Genomic DNA, 20,981 nt, shown 5'->3' on the forward strand with positions numbered 1-20,981 from the left:
AAGGCACTCCACAACACTGACTGCATATGTGACGTTTCTTGACTTGCGGGATCTACTGTTCGTGTGAGAATTCCACAGTATAACTTATAACGTGAAATAGTGTTTTCTTTCCTGAGTTCTCATGTATTGTAGAAGATACTTTGCTACAAGTTTTGATACAATCCTGAAGAGCTGCCTGGGAAACTGGCTTCTTGTTCTTGCTAAAGGAGTATTGTTCTAACATTTCACAAACTGAATTGCTTGACGACTGTGCAATTGTCTCACCTATTTCTCAACATTTTGTCTCATCTTTACGTCGCATGACACGCAACCTATGCAAACTGACCAATGAACTGAGTCGTCCGACTTGATGAGGTGATTCAAGAAGGTGTCAAGTATATGATATTGTCTGATTTAACCTATAGGGCGCTCTCTCTGAAGGTTCATTGGATGATAAGTGAGCTCACATGGTGATGGATGGGCTGCCAGGTATTTCCTTACTTCCAGAATTCTTTGCAGAACTTTCCTTGGCAACTTCCACTTGCCTGAAGCAGACTCTCCTGGCTTCCTTTCCAAATTGACGCATAGGTTATGTGTGCCTAGTGGTCTCATCCTTCTTTGGGAGACTGATTGGACTGGCATGTTGCATTGTCCATTCCTGAACTCTTGAGCTTTGGTTTCTTATCTCAAATGACGATTTAGAATTTGACTAAATGATCTTATAATGTGATGTACTGATGCACTCGTTTACCTCAACTTTTGATAACTGTAATACAATTTAATATTGACTCAGCTATCATGATTGTTTCCGATCAAGTGAATGTGCAGTCCTAATTTAGGGTTACTGATAACCAGAGGAAATTATTTTAGAGAGATCTCAGAACATCAAATACTAATTCTATTGTTCTGTATAGCTTTAGCTGAACTTTTAGTGTGTATGATTTTGGCTCGCCTACGTTTCTGCAGGAGATTTAGGCTTGCTAGGATAATCCTTTATCTTTACATTATTGTTTTGAGAGTAATCTACATGAGTCTGATCACTAGTTTGTAGCTCAGTTATCCAATTCCTATTCCACATTGGACGATTGTTGAGACGCTTTCTATCCAACCCTCTCCGCACTAAACAAGATCCATTGGAGGACCGAGAGAGAGAGAGGTATGTATCATTGGCAGGAGAAAAACAAGTAAACTCAAATTAAATTGGCCTAGTAATGCTATGACACAGGTATTGAGCTTTTTGCAGAACTCAAGAAAAGAGAAACCAGGATTTTTACAATTTGAACTCTGAGAACTATCAGGCACTGTCTGATGGCTAGCACAGTGGTCCGAGCATAAATTAGAGGGCAGAGAAACTGAATCTTGGCAGAGGAGTCTAAAGGGGAATTGGTGAAACGGGTTGTTATGTGCAAATGATGGCCTAAAGGGTATGAAAAACTCAAAAGGCTAAAGTCAACAAAATGGTGAAGGGCTAACAAAGAGGTTTAAAGGGCTATGGCAAAGCAGCAAAGGGGAGCTCAGGATCATAAGAAAGCTCTGATTAGCTGAACAGGGGGCCAGGGAGGCTGCAGATAGATACGCCCAGATGGCCCACAGAGGGAATCTGATTTACAAAGGGCTCTGATTGCTAGCTGTGTAGCACTTAGAACGACGGCTAGCAGTGGTAGGTTCAGCTTCAGATGAGTGGTGTGTGAAATGAAGAGTGCATGTTGAAGGGTGGTGAAGGTACGTATGCATCAGAAGTGTTTAGATGGCCTGCAAGGTACCAAAAGCGTTAGAGTAGTCTGAAAATCTTGGTTGTCAGAGCAATTTGAAGATAAATGGTGGGGTTTTTAGGCTGAATGAAGAATTGAAAAAACTGTGAGGCCTATGGAGATCATACAGAACTAATCTATGAGCTGGCATGGCAGATGGACTTTAAGAACAAGTAGGAAAATCGGAAGGCCAAACCAGATATTCTGAAGACAATATGAGGTTGCAAAAGCCAATTTAGGGGAATTTTGATCATGAATGGGCAACAGATGGCTTCCTCCTACTCCTGGTCCTACTGGCCATCCTTGTCTTTATAGGCCCCGTCTCATAGCCCTTTATGTTCCTTCCAAGTCTGTGTGATCCTGATCCATTTGACGTGGTTCTTCTGATACACTACACCCTGTGCATCCAATTTCTGCTACACTAGCTCCTGGTCCTTCTGGTTTCCTTGGTGTAGCTGGCCTCTCGAAACCTGGCCCGCTTAGTCTTTGCCTCCCTGGCTTGCACTGTCCCGGTCCTCTTGGCCCAGTGTGTTGCCCTCCTGGCACTGCTCACACAGGGCTTAATCCTCATGGTGCTGGTTCTCTTTGTTAGGGTCCTTCTGAGACTGGTCATTTTGGCCCTGATTCTCCTGGCCTATTTACGGTCCTACTGGTAAAGATCCTTTTAATCCACCTTACTCTGGTCCCCCTGGTGCCCCCTGTACTGGTCCTCTGGTGCTACAGCTCATCGTCCTCCTAGTCATGGTCTTCACAGTGCTCCTCAATCGGCTCATGATCCTCCTAGCCCCAGTTCTCCTAATCTTCCTGATTCTTTGCACTCATGGTTGTGCAATTTTGTGTCTATCACTGATCATCATAGACTTTTCTAGTTCTGAGGTCCCAGGGCCTCCTGATCATGCTAGGATTAAAACATAAAGGTCCTGTTCCATTTTGTCATCATTTCCAGGGACTCCTGCCCTTAATTCACTGGATCCTGGTTCCCCTGTTTCACATGTTTCCGGTCCTTGCTCTTTTAATCCTCCTTACCCTAATATTGGTCCCTACATCCTCCCAGTACTGCTCTCCTGGTTTATCTATTCACTCATGGTTTACCTGTCCCTGACCCTTCGGATCTTGGCCGCCCTGGTCCATGGAGTCCTACGGCCTAATTTATGAGATTGTCACACAGTTCAGCACTGTGAAGCACAGCAAGGGAAAGGGAAAGAATGGGCCATAATTAGAAAGAATATGTTGCATTTTACCCTGCGCCACTTTGGCTGCCGAGCACCAATGCAGGCACCCTTGCACCATGGTACATGGGTACCTGCTTTATAAGGTGGGGTGCCTTCCTGCACAAAAACAATCCTCTGAAGCATTTTCCTCTTTCTATGTGTGCGCTAGAATGCAGCAAACATAGAGAAAGGTAAAAAAAAACGAGGAGAAATATACATATTACTCCTCATTACGACTCACCTGGGGAGGTATAGGTTTTTGGTGCATCCCCAGGTGTCAACATCAATGGCTGTGGTGTGGGAACACCGCTGCAACACACATTAAAGGCCTCCCTGGCGCAGAGTAAGGCAATGCAGCAATTTGACTGCATCTCTTTCTTCAAGATTTATAAAGCTACTCAGGAGCACACGAGGTGGCCTTGTGTGGCGTAATCTCATTTTCGAGTTGTGTCACTCTTGCTCCACATTGCATGGTGCAACACTGACGCAATGGGGCTTGTGTATATATGTTCCCTAGACTTTTTAGTTCTGGTGCTCTTTTTTCTGTTTTTCCTGTATCTAGTCTTCTAGTGATGGTCCCACTGACCTTAGTTTCTCTCACCCTCCTAGTCCCTTGGTTCTCTAACCCATCCTGGTCCTTCGAGGTATCTGTGTTTGCCCGTTCCACCTTGTTCTTGTGCATCTTACCCTGATTATCTCTGCCATGGTCCTTCTAATAGGGGTCCTCCAGGGTTTGGTCTTCCTTGCCCCCCTGAATCTGGTCTTCCTAGACACTTGTGGACCTTTTGATTGGGGTCCTACTGGGCCTGCACTTCCTTGTCCTTTATAATTGTCCTAGTGCTGCTGAGAAAGGGCTTCTTGGATTGCAAGCTGTGCTCCTTCTCAGTTGTTGTCTTAGTGATTCTGGTCCTTCTGCTTATGCCCCTTGGTCTCCATGACATGCTTATAAAGGTCCTTCTGCTCCTCAAACCCTTAGTCCTTCTCTTCCTTTTGGCCCTGGTCCACTGGGTTACTTTAACCAAGAGCAAAGGAGAGAAAACACGTAAGCAAGATAGAACGAAGAGGTGAAAGAGAAAGACAAAAAATGGTCACAAATGGAGTCGAAAAAGAACCTGCAAGAGTGAGCTAATGGGGCAGGGAGTGTCTGGTGGTTTATTTAAGATGTATTAGGTGGAATGAAGACCATAAGGCCATGATATTCTGTACACCCGACAATCAACAGCTTCGGCTGTAGGCTTCTCTTTTAAATCCTGGGACACAACACTTATTCCTTTACAAATAAAGCATTGCTCACGAGTGAAGAAAACATTTATTTAGCATTCATTAAAACCTTCATTATTCTTCACAGAGAAATACCCGTGGACTGTAGCACAAAATATCTATGGGCCTGATTTGGATCTTAACTGGTGGGCTACTCCGTCACAACGGTGACAGATATCCTGTCAAGATCTAAATCAGGCCCTGTGTGTCATATGTTGATGCTCCTGAAACAGAAGTTTCAATGTTATATTGGTCATAAATGTATTTATTGAAAATTGGGGTTTTCCTCTTTATTTATCCGTAAAAAAACTTAGCTTAATTCATGCATTTATATATTTGCGTATGAAAATGCATATGCAATTACTTTCAAATGCTTTACACATTTTCTTGTTCCCCATTACAAGATGACCACCACCCTGCCATTGCCTGGAGTTCCTTTTTTTAAGGTTGAGCCTATAGCGGCAGCGTGCATGCACTGCTCATTCTGCAAGGCATGCAGTAATGGAGTGTAGAGTGGAAGCTCCGCCCACTCCCCCGCCCATCTTTTTCATTGGCTTGTGTCTTTGTACTTTATAAAGGCTGCCTTCTGATTGGCTTATAGGCTGTAAGTACCTCCTTATGACGGCCATGTCCTCATGTGTATCCTTCCATGGCTACTGGCCCCTTTACTTTGAGTGTTTTATGGTATGTGTTATTCAGATTGTGAGCACTACTTTTTTCCCATGCCTTCTGCCCCCTCCCCACCCGCCTGCACTCACGTTGTTCGTGCCTTCTTGCTCTCCTGCTACCCGCCCACAGTCCCGTTTGCAATGCAATAGGTCTCGCAAAAATGTGAATCTTATTGCATTGCAAATGCTTATTTTCTGATGTCACATATCTCTCTCATTTTTGTCCGCAACACTATATTTAAATGATTTATCATAAATAGAGAATGGTACATTGTGTGCTTTTCAAACTCGTTCAGTCTTCTTACCTTGAAGGGCATTAAAGCTTTCCATTTCAGTTAAAAAAAAAACAGTTTTTCTTTTCAGTGTGCAGCACACATGTCCTTGCAAATCTGCTACATATTACGCTTCACTTCAGAACATTGCCACAATTGCAACTTTTGAAAAAGAGACTTGGGGCCTCATTTATGAAAAGTGACGCATCGCTGCGTAAAAACAGCGATGCGTCACTTTTCACTGCGCACTCCTTACGACATTCCTGATGCGTCAAATTTAATGTATGACGCATCATGTCGCAAGGAGTTACAGATACGTCAGTATTTCTGACGTATCTGTAAGTGCAAAAGTGACGCATTGCTGGAGCGTGTCACAAAAGTGATGCAACTCCAGCAATGCGTCCTTTCACATGGGGAAAGCCCCATGTGAAAGGGCTTGCGTCAGTCTTACGCCTGCTGTGAGGCAGGCGCAAGATTTTGACACAACAGCGTCCTAAAAGTGACGCAGTGAAATCTCATAGATTTCACTGCGTCACTATTACGAGGCTTTTTGCGGGGGAACGCCCCCTCTGCATACATTATACCTGACGCATGTATAATGTGGCGCAGGGGTTTAAAAAGTGACGCATCTACCTAGATGCGTCACTTTTTAAATATGGCACAACGAGGCGCATTTTTTACACCGCTGGTGCGTCACAAAAAGTGACGCACCGGCGGCGCAAAACTGACGCATGGCCTTCATAAATAAGGCCCTTTGTTTCTTATGTCCCAGTAAAAGAAACGCATACATTTCTTTTGTTTTCAAAATTTAATGCCAGGCAACATCTATAAACAATGGTTGGTGTTTGCAAGAGTTTGGCGAACAGCGTGCATCATTTGCACGAATCTTTTATGACGCGAGGTACAGCCAATTAACTTAAAGCACCTTGCAGAAAACTTTGCAAGCAGTTGAAAGCTGTAAACGAACATGAAGTGAAGATTTAAGAACATGATCTCATTTGGTCAGTCATCATCCACATGACACTTCATTGTTATAAACAGGAAGTACGGTTCTACTTTCCTCAGAACTCAGTTTGGTGGCCGAAGTTGTTTGTACTACCATAGAGAGCTATAGTCCATATGAATCTCTATGGTTATGTTCAGAGCTAGCTCAATGAGTAAATGAGGGAACAGATGCTGTAGCATAGTCAGTACATTAAAGCATGTTGTGTTTAATAAATTCAGCACGATTTTGTGTGCTCCATGATGTACAGGCAGTGATTCTGAAAAACAAGCACTTGCAATGCAATAGATCTCGCATTTACACAAGTTTAAGCTATTGGCAATGTAAATGACAATCCCTTTTAAAAACCAAAACATAAATAAAAGGCATTGTCTTGTACAATGCCAATAGCTCAAACTCAAGTAAATGCAAGACCTATTACATTACACATGCATGTCTTCATATCCAGCTATATAAACATCTCCTTTACACTGTTTGGCCAGATGCTGATCAAATAGAATATGATCACTACTCTTTTCCTGCAGCCAAAACAATACTGATGTTTAACACATTTAGCAGGTTGCTGGCTAAATAGCAAAGATTGTGTACTATTTTGCCAGCTGCTATCGAAACAGAAGAGATGATGTACTTTTGGCCGACAATGGCACTTTCTTTTATTTTGTGTTCTGGAAAAAGTCACACATCTGGAGTTACAACCCATGAAAATAGACACTTGAAAAGATTAAGCAAGCAAAAGTGTTACCATTTTTTGAGAAACGTCAGGTGATTGCAGTGCCTTGGATACCTTGATGACGTCAGGGCCGCCTACAATAAAAGTTATTAATCAGATATTAATGTCAGAACTGTTATTAAAGTTCACAGGTCAACTTAAAACTTCCTAATCATACATCACAGAAGGGTTCTGCCCTGGGTGAATTCTCCCTTAATCACTCTGTTTCCTACCAGCATTCAATTTAGTCCATGATTTGTTCTACTTTTTACTAATTTCTGATCATCAGATAGTAATTGATACCTTTAGAGCATGAAATGTTCTACCATTTATGCCCATTATACAAGCAGCGAGCGCAACGAAATTCGTTTAATTTATTTAATTGTTTACTTACCTCCGTTCATCCATATTCTGGTATTTACTACCCCCTCACCCTGCCCCTCACCCACCCCGCCTCACCGTCCCACGGAACTCCCTCCATGGGCCACTACTGCAAATCAGGCTATTGTACTCCAAACCAACCGCAAGACTGTGAGCGAACAGGTTGATCTCAGCTCCATTTGACATCACACGAGGCACCAGACATGGGTGGCCCTTGTAGCCCCTTCTGTTTGCCATTGTTATGCAAGGATCAAGCAGCATTATAAAACACGCAGACTCGACTTCTCGGCCAGAGACTTAATTTTATCCTTATACGCCAATGACATCACACTATATCTCAGAGATCCATTAGAAAACCTGAATCCAGTCCTTCAGGAACTTGTCAAATTCGGTGTCCTCTCAGGGCGTACACATCAACAGGGTCAAATCCACCTTACTCTGACTCACACACACGACGATCCTCTTTGAGCCAGACTATCCCATCCAATGGGCTACGGGACCAGTCGCTATCTGGGGATATGGCTGAGTATTAATATACAAGATCTTTTAAGCATGAACTTTGGTCGCACACTTACATGGTTGGAGGAGAAGACGGTCATCTGGTCAAAGCTCCCTATTTCTCTGGCAGGTCGCATTGCGATTAGCAAGATGATAGTATTGCCTAAACTCTTATATTTATTCGGCAACTTGCCACTTGGGTCATTAATGATCTCACTGGTCTGGACAGGGAAACAGCCACGTATATTGTGGGAGGTGCTAACGCTCCCATTGGCTCAGGTGGATTGGGCATCCCTGATTTAGCCTTATAGGCTTACTGCGCACAGGCAACATTCCAACATCATTGGATCTTCCCCACTCCCTTTCAATCCCATGTGGCAGTTGAAGCTGACAGCGAAGCCCCGCTACCATTAACATGACAACATGCTATCTTAAACACTGCAGAAACACTATGTTGGGCCTGGGACCGGCTACGCAGCCACAAGAGTAACCCTGGGCGAAGTACTACGCTACGCTCGCGTAATTTGCGAAGTTTGCGCTACTTCGCACTACGCGAATTGCATGTAGCATAGTGCAAACACGCATAGCGGTAATTTTTTGCTTGCTCACGGTCCTCAATGTCAAGTTGGCGACAGCAAGTGAGCAAAATGACATCCCAGCGAGACTTTTTTCCATTTTTCCCCGTTCGCGATCAGCAACATCAAGTTACCGATCGCAAGCGTGGGAAATAAACCTCCCAGCGAGATTCTCAACGTGGGGAGGTCAGGTTTCTTATTGCGAGTGGTCGCGTATGCTCACGAGCGCTCGCGATGAGAAACTACCAGTCCGCGTTGAGAAAGCTGCAGCTCGATTAGAAATCTACTCGAGCGGCAGAAAACAACCGCTTGCACTGTGCAAGATGTGGTTTGCACTGATTGCACAGTGCGGACAAGCATCCGGCACTGTGCAATCAGTGTGAACAGCATTTTGCACAGTGCACTATGCACTTCGCGTAGGTACATCGTAGCTTGCGTAGTGCAAAGTGCACTTTGTGTAGCTACGCGTAGCGTTACTACGTGAACTACGCGCAGGGTTACACCAGAGACATTCAACAGTATATGCTCCATCTATTGCACTCACCCTAAATCCACAGCTGCCATACTAGAAGACAAGGGAAACTCCAAGCATGCACACAATCTGGGATGGGACACATTCGCCGATCTATACCTGAATGATAACTTCATAAACCCTCCTACAGCAGAGCCTGGAGGGCATTCCAGATTCTCCGATTTAGGTTCCGATTCCGATTGTAAAAATGTACCGACCGACACAGACCGGGAACGGAGACCGACCGACACGTACCGGCTCCTTACAGCCCGCGTAGTACAATGCAACGCGTGTGAATTACAACCCACTCATACAGAACACAAGCTGCACGACCGGAGCGTACGGAAATCAGTGATTTGCCCGTAAATGGACCTGGAATTGTACCGACCGACACGCAACAAGAATGGACCCGACCGACACGAACCCACGCTGAAAGACCCGCGTAGTACGTTGCAATGCATGTGAAATGAGACCTACTCGCACGGAGCACAATCCGGAAGACCAAGAAATACAGAAAACAGTGACTAGCAAACGATAGACTCCTTTGCGACCTATGCGTGCGCCAATGTAGAAACATAGCAGAATGTCAGTGTGACAGACTCGGATTACCCTGCAAGAGCCACTGGCAGCGTCCGTCCTGGTCAAATGAACGCCTCCATCATGCCCAACAAAACCAAAGGAAAAAAGACAAATAATGTTTTTTGAAAATGGAACATAGACACACTTACAACTCCACCTACATAAAGGCCAGAAATCCCTACCATGATCCTTTGCAAACTACAGACATAGGACAGCAGACAACACCACCCCACTGCAGAGACACACCACAACTCACACACCACACAACATCTACACCAGTTGCACCTCCCAAAATACAATCACACATTCACAGATAAACTCATACCCACCACACTCATTTAAACCCTCACACACACACCAAGCCCCACAACCACCCAGCACCATGCCCCCAAGAAGAATCCAATGTTCTCAGATAGTGAGTTGGAAGTCATGATTTATGTAATCCTCAGAATAAAGCCACATTTGTTTGGCACATTGGTCCAACAGACCCCCATGTCACAGTAAACAAAGATGTGGGAGAGGATTGTCGACAAGGTCAATGCACAAGGACCTTGTTTGCGCACAAAGGACGATATTCAGAACAAGTACTATGATGTGTGCATCGACAGGGAGCACGTCTTGAGCAAGCAGACTGGAAGTGGCCCTCGTGCCAAACCAACAGACTTCAGGTCCTAGGAGGAGAAGGTGCTGGCCATCCTACCACCGGAGAGCATCCATGGATTAACAGATTACCTTGGTTGTGTACTCACCAGAGCCTGGTGAGTACATAACCAATAAACTCAATATTGTGCGGCAATACACATATTTCACTGTTATGGGGACAGTGAAACCAAGTACTGTTAGCAAAGCCATAGCAACAGAAAGTAAAGGACCCTGTGACGTGTATGCCAGTTACACAAACACAATACCTGTCATCTCATAGTAATATGGAACTATGTCATACCATTTACAAACCTAACAAATACTGAAAGGCATTGGCAAAAATCACCAACAAACAATGTCATCAATTTTGGCACCACTGTCACACTACCTCACAGGGAAGCTGAGTCAAAAGAAAGGAAGGTTGGGTCTGCTGAGAATGTGCTTGTAGTAGAAAGCACAATGGCAGTTGCAGTCACAGCCAACAGCCCCCCTCACACATGGTCCCACAAGCTCCACCCCAAACCATGCACACAGGGAGTAGAAAAAAACTGACAAGATGGTTGAAAATGGGCTCTGCTGAGGGGAGCACAAGGCCCTGGTGAGACTTGTGCCCAAAGAAACAACAGGACACCACAGCCTCACATTCTGAGTGTTAACTTCCGCTCCCTGTAATGCTGCATGGTGGGGTATTTGGCCTGGGGGGAGGAGGACCGCCAGCTCTGACTACATCTACCAGCAGGTTCTTGCACCCACACACCCCTTAACACAAACTCCACACAACTCACCTGGGATAATGCATTCCCTCAGACTCAATTAAAATCTCTCACAAAGATTTACCACACTGGGTACTCTGTACCAAATGGCCTTGTTGGGACTTGTGTTCAAACAAACACCAGGACACCACTGTCTTCTATCTTGTCAGCACAGGCACACCACCACACAGGGAAATTGAATCACAGGAAGGAAGGTTAGGTATTGTGGAAAGGTGGGTGTAGCCAAAAGCATGATAGGATTTGCAGTCACAGCCAACAGTCCCCCGGCCACATGGTCCATCAAGCCCACACCTCATAGGGAGTGCAAAAGAAACTGACAAGATGGCTGACACCAGGCCCTGCTGTGGGGAGCACAAGGCCCTGCTGAGACTTGGGCTCAAACAAACAACAGGACACTACTGCCTGACATCCTGAACATAAACTGTGACTCCTGGCAATGGAATCATGCCTCATGGGGGATTACCTGGCCTCTGTGGGTGAAGGAGGTCCTGCAATGACTCCAAATGCTATCAAGGGTGGCCCAAAAAAACACCTTCTCAGCCAGAACAAATAGCACACTTGGGACCAGTCACTCGGAAAGTAAATGTCTTGGCAAGATGGTTGACACATGGTACTGATGTATGAATTGGCTGCAAGTCACACCTATGCACTGGTCAACTCAAACACATTTATACTCACAGCCGTTGGAACTGTAGGTATCCTCTCACTGTCTGGGGATGCAGTGTCCCTGGAGTGTCCCTTGACCTGGCTGTGAAGATGTGTCCCGTAGATGACAATCGGGGAGATGCAGACATAGTACATCGCACCAAGCACACACAATGTCACCCATTGACAGGGGACACCGGACAGTGATTAGAATGGACAGACCCATAGAGCTGACACTGTAGCATGGCATCATTCCCAAAAGGTGCAGTTGTGAGCTGCAATTTCAATACCATATCGTTCTACATTTCATCATTCACACAATACATCACCCACTGTCATAGACACTCCAAACACAATGACTAACCTGGATTGCATTGGAGGAGGCATGCAACTCACAGCAGCAGAACTACAACACACACACCTATGGCTATCACTGTCATGAGCATGGAAAAGCAAGAGAGCTGATGGGCCCAATCCCTCTCACCATGGAGGAAATTGACAAGATAAATGACGTAAGCACGGACAAAACTCAGCACCAACATCATTAGCTACGGTAACACCATGACTTGTATGAAATGAGATGTGAACTAGGAACACAGACAACCAAATAGTATCTTTTATTAGATCTCAGGCATACCAGACTGTTACCATGTTGTTCAGAAACACCAAAGACAAGCAAAAACTGCCACCACACATGCCCCAAGCTTGCAACATACCCTAAGTGGAATTTTACGTATATCATCGTTAAAGCACAAATGTGGACAGGGATGATACAGCTGTGTCAGGCATGTGATAGCACTTGAGTAGCAATGGCCATGTACAGACAATTGATCAGTACATGAGCTGGTCATGCACACAGCATGACGTGCATATTGAAGTGCTTCAGATTGCCATGACAAAGTGCTTCAACAATATCAACCTCTGTCTGTCACAACTTAGGACAATGCAATGTACAGACTCTCATAACGATGTCCAGTGGCAACTGTCATGTGTGTGAAATGTTGATGTCAGTAGAACCATAACATACATTGTGTGTCTCTTGCAACATATAGGGATGCTGGGGACACATCAGGAACTGAAGAAGAGTCCCTGTCCGAGACTCTGGGGGACCCTGAGCTCCCTGGTGTGGATCAGTCTCTGTCCTCTTCGGACGACAACCACAAATGCCCTGGCACCTCCGGTGTGAGTCATCGTGCAGCACCAGCAGTAGGAACACCAGCACCCCCTGCAACCACTCCTGCCACATCTGACAAGAGACAGAGTACCCCTGCCCACACGGACAGACCAAGGCCACAGACCACTGACGGCACAGGTACACAGGGCACCCTGGAAGCAACAGACAACACCACCAGCGCCAACACCCAAGGGGGCCCAGTGTCTCATGTGACAGCCACGGCAGATCCTGCCCGTGTGGGTAGTGGCAGTGGGATGGGGCAGGCAGAGGACACGGCCCTCAGAGTGGGCTGGACTGCATGATGAGCCACACCTGGGACGCATCATAGGTGCGTACCATGAAAGCACCGGAGGTTTTGGCCAGGTAGTGGGGATCTTCAAGGACCTCAAACAACAGCAGACTTCCCATTATGCCCACTTGGACTTCCACATGTCCCGGGTGGAGACACATGCCCCGCACGGAGTCCAAGTGGGACAAATTGGATGATCTAACAGCGGTGCATAGGGACATACTAACATGCCTCAGCCAGATCAGCGCCAACATGACCACACGTCCCTGTGCGCTCACGACATCTGTTGCCACAACATCCGCAACTGCCACAGGAACGGAGGAGGACGCTGGTGGAGAGTCCGCGTCACCACACCAGCCTGCACTTGAGGATCCCCAGAGAAAGAAGAGGGGTCATCCAAAGAAAGGCAAGTGAGACGCTGATGGCCTTGCACATCCCCCAGGAACTCAAAACATGTTCTTGATATTGTTATTTTTGTGCAAACCATTTAACCTTGTTGACTGACACCCAACTCACCCCCATGACAAGGAGGGTCTAGGTTGTAACAATGCATCAAATTACTGTGGACTTTACTCTGGACATTTCACCTTGAAACACTACCAACTCACCTGTGAACATTGGATTACCCTCACACTGTACAGCACGTCCAATTACGTTCACTATCCTCTTACATGTTTGTAAAGAAAATCACAATCACACAATAATTGCCTCTGTTGTGATTTAAACTTGGTTTGTGTAATGGAGATGATGAGCTGCTAAAGAACACTGTGCACACAATCTACTACAGTAATGTGAACAACGTTATGTGAGACATGGTAATGTGACACATATGAGGGAGACACACCACTAGGGCAATACAACACATACTCACAATGCCCATCTAACTCTTCACCTAAACTGATGTTGACAGAAAATACAGTGGAATGCACATACACCACACCCATCCTGTGTCAGTGGCAATCAGCCCACAGGTACAGAATGCCAATGACTGTCGGATATGTGAATACGGACGAAGCACATGCCAAAGTGAAGCACAGGTTTATTATAGATTCACAACCTGAGAATTCCACAACTGATGCAAGGAAACCTCACGTGGCAGTGATCAAAAGTTACCAATTGGTAAACAATGAAGGTCCAGGAGTGGGTGGCACATCATTGGTTGGGACAACAACTACTTGCACTCTGGAGCAGGAATCTGGGTGTCAGGGTTCGGACCTCACCATACAGCAGCCAAAGTACCCTGTGAAGGACAGACAGAAAACATAATCAAAAACACAGATTTAAAGCATACAAATACAATACACATGTCCAAAACAAATCCCAAGCTACGTTAACACAACCTAGCAATCAGATAAACACTGTTTGGGAGTAGAGACTACCTGAAAGGACACATACCTGCAAGCATCCTGTCAAGCAACACACAGCCACACTCAACCAGCACCAGTGCACCACCAACACATATCAGGCAAACACAATACTTTGACAACACATCACTGTATACTGGCATTCATGTGAAGAAGTTTTGGATCAGCTGGGTCCGAACATCACCCTCACCCTCATCATCACTGGCATCATGCCCCTGGGCAGGATCCTCCATGGCTGGCGGATGTTGGTCATTGTCATCTTGGATGAGAGGCAACTTCTTCCTCATTGCCAGGTTGTGTAGCATTCAGCACACTATGAAGATTTCGCACACCTTAGCAGGTGCATATATGAGGGCCCCTCCTGTCTTGTCCAGGCCGCGGAATCTGCTTTTCAGGAGACCAAATGTCCGCTCCATTACTCTCCTGGTCTGACCATGTGCCTCATTGTAGTGCATCTCCGCCGGTGTCACAGGGTTCCTGAGGGGTGTCAGCAACCACTGCATGTTGGGGTATCCGCAATCACCTACATACAGACAATTGCACATGAGATGAGTCTGAAAAGAGGGTGGAAAACAACTTTAACAAAACACACACAATGGTAAAGAGTCAGTACACACCGACAAGCCAGGCACGCTGGTACTCCATCTGTGACATCATCTTCGGAATGCAACTACTCCTCATGATGTAAGCGTTGTGCCTTGAACCTGGGAAACGGGCACACACATGTGAAATGGTCATCTCCACCAGACATACCACCAGAGTATTGATTGAGTGGAAATGTTTCCTGTTTCTGTATGTCTTCTCATGTGCCTGTGGTGGTACCAAAGCCACAAGTGTCCCATCCATGGAGCCAATGACATGTGGCATCCTTACCAGTGCATAGAAGTCCCTTTTGATGTCAGTGAGTTGTTGTGGTGTTGGGAAATGGATGCAGTAATTGAGGAAATGCAACACATCTCGAAGCACACAGCTGAACATGGTCTGTGACATCCCACCAGCAGAAGCCACAGTGTATTGGAAGGTACCGGAGGCAAAGAAGTGTAGGGTTGCCATCACCTTCCCCTTGGGGGTCAGCGCTGTAGGGTATGGCCGGCCAGGTTGCAAGTGTGGGGCAAACTGCTCCGCCAAATCATCAAACAGTGGTCTAGTGAAGTGGATCCCTCGGATGCAGTCATGTTCAACCATGGTTGCAAGGTCAGGTAACGGTCTGTGAACAGCTGTTCTCCTGCAGTACATAGATGAGCAAATAAAGGTTGTCAGTTTCCCTATCTCTGTGCCAGTGTTCATGCTAAATAGCACATGAAACAACATAACAGGGCACAAGTTCCTGATGTGTGTGCTGTTGGGCTGGTGCACATATGTCAGATACATGCCCATCATCTGACATCTCAGCTCTACATGTCTACACAACAAGGTCCATATTGTGCTGTGACAAAACTATAGGCTCTGTCACAGTACATCAGTACAAATGTCACATACCAAACACACACCACAGTGACTAGTGAAGACAGCTGTCTTCCCCACATCACAGGTTTTGGTCAGACAGACACACAGGGACCTTGTATTGCCACAAGGCCAATATCATGATGTAGCGTCTCATGTACACGCCACAACGTACACATGACACCCACATGAAGTACCACCTGATTTGTTTGCAGGTCATACATGGATGTCTGTGACACACAGACGCAACATCAACTGACATTGACACACACATGAATGTGGTGACTGTTTGACATTGAGCACATGATATCAGAGTCATCTGTGTTGCAAAATGCACACATACTGTGGATGAACATCACATTTGCGGCACTTGGACACCCTGTGACAAACATACAATTCCACCTGAGAGTCAGGGTGTATGTCACATGTCATACACAATGTACCCCTGGAACTGTGTTCATGACTCGTGCTCTGTATAGTTGGCAATCACAGTGGTTATGTGCAGAACACACAAAGGTATCTGTCCCCATTACACCTTGCACAGCCTGGGAGTGGGTGCCACTAAGTGCCACATACTAAATCACATGTTGACCCACATACACACACAGGTAATGCAGCCTGACATGCCTTTTGATATACTGTGTCACAGGCTGTATTGTTGTTGTTGTGCACAGGGGCCCCTGGCAAGCTATGGTGGGTGGCATCCTTTTGCCCCTGTTGACTGCAATGGTGACAGACGCTGGTGACTTTTTCAAAGATGCATCGTACTACCTGTATACATCATATGCCCTTGTGATAATGACATGTATATACATCTGTGTGATACACAAACATGTTGCATGTGTAGTAATGGTCTTTTAACGTTGTCATCCTCACAGGTTGATGCCCATCAGAAACAAGAGATCTGGCTGACCATTGCTGGGGCAGTTTGATCTGTGGGGGTCTACAGGCGCCGCATCCGCAATTGCCAGAAGAGGTGGCAGGACCTTCGTGGCTGGACCCGGAGGATCGCAAGAGTCCAGCTGAAGCTGTTGCCTCCTTGCAGAAGGGGCAGCTGACCCCCCACATGCTCCAGATCTGGCGGTGGTCTTCCCTGACCTGGATGGGCAGTTAAAGGCCAGACAGCAGCAAGGAGGGGGTAAGTGCATGCCTTTTCTGTGAACTATGTCTCACAAACTCTTTGCACTCCTTCAGCCTGGTTACACTCCCACAGTTTATCTGTCTGCTTGAACAAGAGTCATGTGCCTAAATTAGGTTATGGCCCATCCTCATCTGATACACAGGTGTGGCCCTTTCAGTCTGTGACTTGTGTGTCTGTGACTTGTGTAACTTGGATTTTGTGTCCCTGCTGTTGTCCATGGTTAAGGTTAGAAACAGCATCTGCTACCGGTGCATTGTTTTGGGCTTCATGAGTGAGGCATTTGATTGACATGTGCCTGCACAATACCAGAAATCTGACATGTACTCTGTGTGGGCCATTAATATGTGTTCTAATTTCTATTCTGGCTCACCATATGTGTCTGGGGTATTTACCACACACCCATGCAGCAGGTGAGACTATGTTGGGGCCTCATAAGAATGTACATCATGTGTATCACACATGCATAGACACTTGCCTAGTATTCAGGGTAATCCCATGTTGCACATGGACCAGGTATGCCTACTCAGGACATGAAGTACACTCTGTTCTCCTACTCCTGTGTGTCAGCCTACATTTAGTGCATCGTGAAATGTGCAATCAGGTATCTGCCTCAGTGTCATTGTGGAGTGGCCTAGCTTTTTAGACTCCTGGGGTGGGAAACAGTTTGGGGTGGGCAGCCAGCTGACATGTGGCTGTTAGATCAGCACAATGGGGTCAAACATAGGTGTGTAATCACTTGACTGCCGAATGGTGTATTCTACATTAAAGTGCAGGCAGCTTTAATTTGTTCTCACCAGACTGTGATGTGATCATGTTTACAGATGTGTGCTTGCAGTCACTAAATTGTAGCATTTGTATAACATGGGATCATCAAATGCCTTGAGATGTGGGTAGCAGTGGGGGAACATGTGCACCTGACTGCTGCAGGGCTTACATTCCCCGCAAAAACATAATGGTGACACAGTGCAGACTGTTTGTTTTTGGATGCACTCCCCCTGTGACTGAAGCCTGTAATGACGGATTAGCCAAACTGGCCTGTAGCATGGTATACCACTTGCAAATGTGTATCATGTAGTAATGTCAGTTGATCTGCATGCACTCAATTGTGGCATTGGCCATCAATACATGAGCACATCATGGTGTCTGGTGAAGGAAGCATATTCATATTATTGACAATGACTTTGGCCATCCCTTATCCTGACACATGTATTGAGTCAGTGGCAGGAGATGGAATATGTGTGTACTAACACATTTCAACCACAAATCCTGCAGTTCAGATAACTGTCTTTGTGGTGCATGTGTGCACATATGAGTAGTGGTATACTACATGCACCAGACAGATGGGTCCATGGATGGGAAGGATATGAGGGGCATGGTTGACTGGCAGACTGACAAATGTCTTGTTCAAATATGTGTCAGCACATTTTGCAATATTTAGCAAATGATGCAAAGGCGTGCTCTGTAATGTGCTGTTCCTACTGTGATGTGTCAGGTCAATACAGGTGACTGATGTGGATCTGTTTATCCTGATTGTTTGCAGATACATCTACAGCTGCTGGAGGAGACAGCTCCATAGACCAAGAGGGTTTGCAGAGCCAGACTGGGTCCGCTGCAGAGGAGTCGGAAAGGACCCAGTGGCACGGAGGGCGAGGGGAGCCACACTGAGCAGACCTTAGCTACAACCACATTGGCTAAGGAACACACAAGCTCGAGTGATTACTCCCTTGTGGAGGTGGGTGTCAGCAGACCCCAGACAACACCTAGTGAGTCTGTTCCCGCCACCACCACCATCTCAACCCTCCCATCTCCTCCCATCCCAGATATCCTTGGAGGATCCTGTGTAAAGGAGAATGTCTCCTTCGTGCCAGGCACCGCACCCCCTGCCCCTGTCTCCTCTGCTGCCCTAAGTGTGAAGTCTGTAGACTTACTTAAGCAGATTCATGTAGGGCAGACAGCGATGCTGAGCGTCCTCCATTCTCACACCACTCTGTTGACAAACTGGTGTCCTTCATGGAGGTCATCTCATCAAACATGTCTGGCCTACAGCGGACCATTCAGGCCATTGCCTCCACATAGACGGCAGCAGTGTCCCTCCTCCAACAGTCCCTCACCCTTCCTACCTCTGCCACATCCACAAACCACACTACCCTACCAGACCAACAAACAAACACACCCGCACAGGCACGATTCGGGGACTGATGGCACACACACAGGGGAAGGGTCACAGACACACAAGCAGGCAGCCATGAGCACTCCGCAGTCCTCTGGTGCCTCTCTCTCCAAAACCCCTTTGCTAGTTTCTCCTGCAACCCCCCGTTCCCAGCAGCTCTTTCTCTGTGACCTTGGCCTCTTCCCCACCGATCCATCTGCTCCAACTTACAAGGGGAAGAGGAAGTCACCACGCACAGAGGGGAGTTCCCCTGCCTCACGGACACCCTCCCCCAGGTGAAAGGACACGGAGGACCCCATCCGTTAATCCCCCTGGACAAGGTGGTGCAAGACCCAACCACAATCCTGCTCTTCCACAACATAGTCTCTGTCCTGCAGCCCACAGGCCACAGCTCCACAGGTCCCCCTGGGGGCACACCCTGCCCCAGGTTCACCCACACACTGATATCACATCCCCTAAATGCTTAGGCCCTGATTTGTTGATGTGATGGGCTCCATGTGGTCCATGGGATATGTGTACTATTCTGGTATGTATCCATTACATCCTTAGCTGGAATTTCATGGTGTAATGATTTCAACATTTTGGGACCAGGATGTTCTCTTTTATTTGCTACTTTGCATATTTGGCATGCACTGTTGCACATTGTGATATTCCCTGACTGGGCCCATCTCCACTGGACAGGCAGGTTTGTGCATCACTGGTACACAAGTCATCTGTGTCATCAGTGCAACTTGCTATACATGTGCATTAGGTATTACAGATGACTTAAGGGACACTCCCGTACACAGGTTGATGTGAACAGAGCTTTCATTGTGTTGTAATTGTTGGCTCACTGAGCAAGTGTTATGCTGAAATGACAGAGCCCTGCACAAACAACGTTTTGCACAGCTGACCTTCCCCAGTAGTGGAGTCCCCTCATAACAGTGCGTCATTCCGTGACATTGCCTGAGCCCATGGTGTGTGTTGTGTGAGCATTTCTGTGTGTGTTCCCTTCCCTTTGTCTACACAGTCTGTGTTCCCTACAGATGTTCCTGTTTGTGGCACTTGCTGAGTTGTCCTGTGTTTATCCAACATCGTTGCCCTAGGTTTTCTGGGATGGTCATTAGGGTGTCATCTCTAGGTGTTTTAGTTGCTAGGTCCTGGGATGTTGTCAAATGCACATGGGACACATTCAGGATTCCCCTCGGCACATCCGTGTTACCAACATCATGTTGTCTTCCCTATGTGGTATCTGTCAGTGAGTGGGCCACTTGTATGTGTGTGTGGCTACTCACACTCATCAGGGTCAGAGCTGCAATGTTGGAAGGTGTCAGCATGTGTTCTTTGTGGCTCTCCTTCGGTTTCTCATTGGTGTGGGAGTGTGGCAGGGATCCCAATGATTCTGGTAGATTTCACGTCATGTCCATGTACAGCATACTGTGCAGTGTGGCAGACATTCACAAGGGTTGTTGACTGGCCATGTGTGAGTATTTTTGGGTACCTTAGATCCCCCACCACCCCTGGGATTGTCATGGGTGCATGAGCAATGTCACCAGCCCATGTGTGCTTAGCTGATGCACATTGGTGCAGATCAAGGTGTGTGGTGTTGAGAGTGGCCAAATGTGAGTTGTCTCATGGCTATGCCCCTACCTATATTTTAGCCACTGATAACAGGCCATGTGCAGTGATTTGTGTTTCTGTAGGTGTGATGGAAGCTTTTTGGTCAGGACACTTGACCCAATGCGCACGGGTGCTCCACAGTAAGGGCAACACCTACCTTTGTCATCACAGTGGAATTGTCATACAGGCTACTGACATCCCAATGTAGGGTCCATGATGGTAGTGCTGTAGTGGGTCTGTCTCTTGCTGTGTTGGCTGCTGTTCCACCCAGCTTGTGTCACATGAATCCGTTGGGATGCCACTCATCTGTCAAAGCCTACTTGCACACAAAGGGGTGAACAGGT

The 20,981-nt window shown here is 46.6% G+C and overlaps 1 protein-coding gene across 1 annotated transcript in view; it reads right to left on the minus strand.

Moving 5' to 3' along the window:
- The window catches only part of C5H1orf162 (chromosome 5 C1orf162 homolog), a 349,182-nt gene that overhangs the window by 69,132 nt on the left and 259,069 nt on the right, over window positions 1-20,981 (minus strand). The window contains exon 5 of the mRNA XM_086923354.1: window positions 6,887-6,948. Within this exon, the coding sequence (XP_086779480.1) occupies window positions 6,887-6,948 (62 nt within the window). The remainder of the gene's footprint in view (window positions 1-6,886; window positions 6,949-20,981) is intronic.

This window comes from Lissotriton vulgaris, chromosome 5, assembly GCF_964263255.1.
Source record: "Lissotriton vulgaris chromosome 5, aLisVul1.2, whole genome shotgun sequence".
In the NCBI taxonomy this organism is placed as follows: domain Eukaryota; kingdom Metazoa; phylum Chordata; class Amphibia; order Caudata; family Salamandridae; genus Lissotriton; species Lissotriton vulgaris.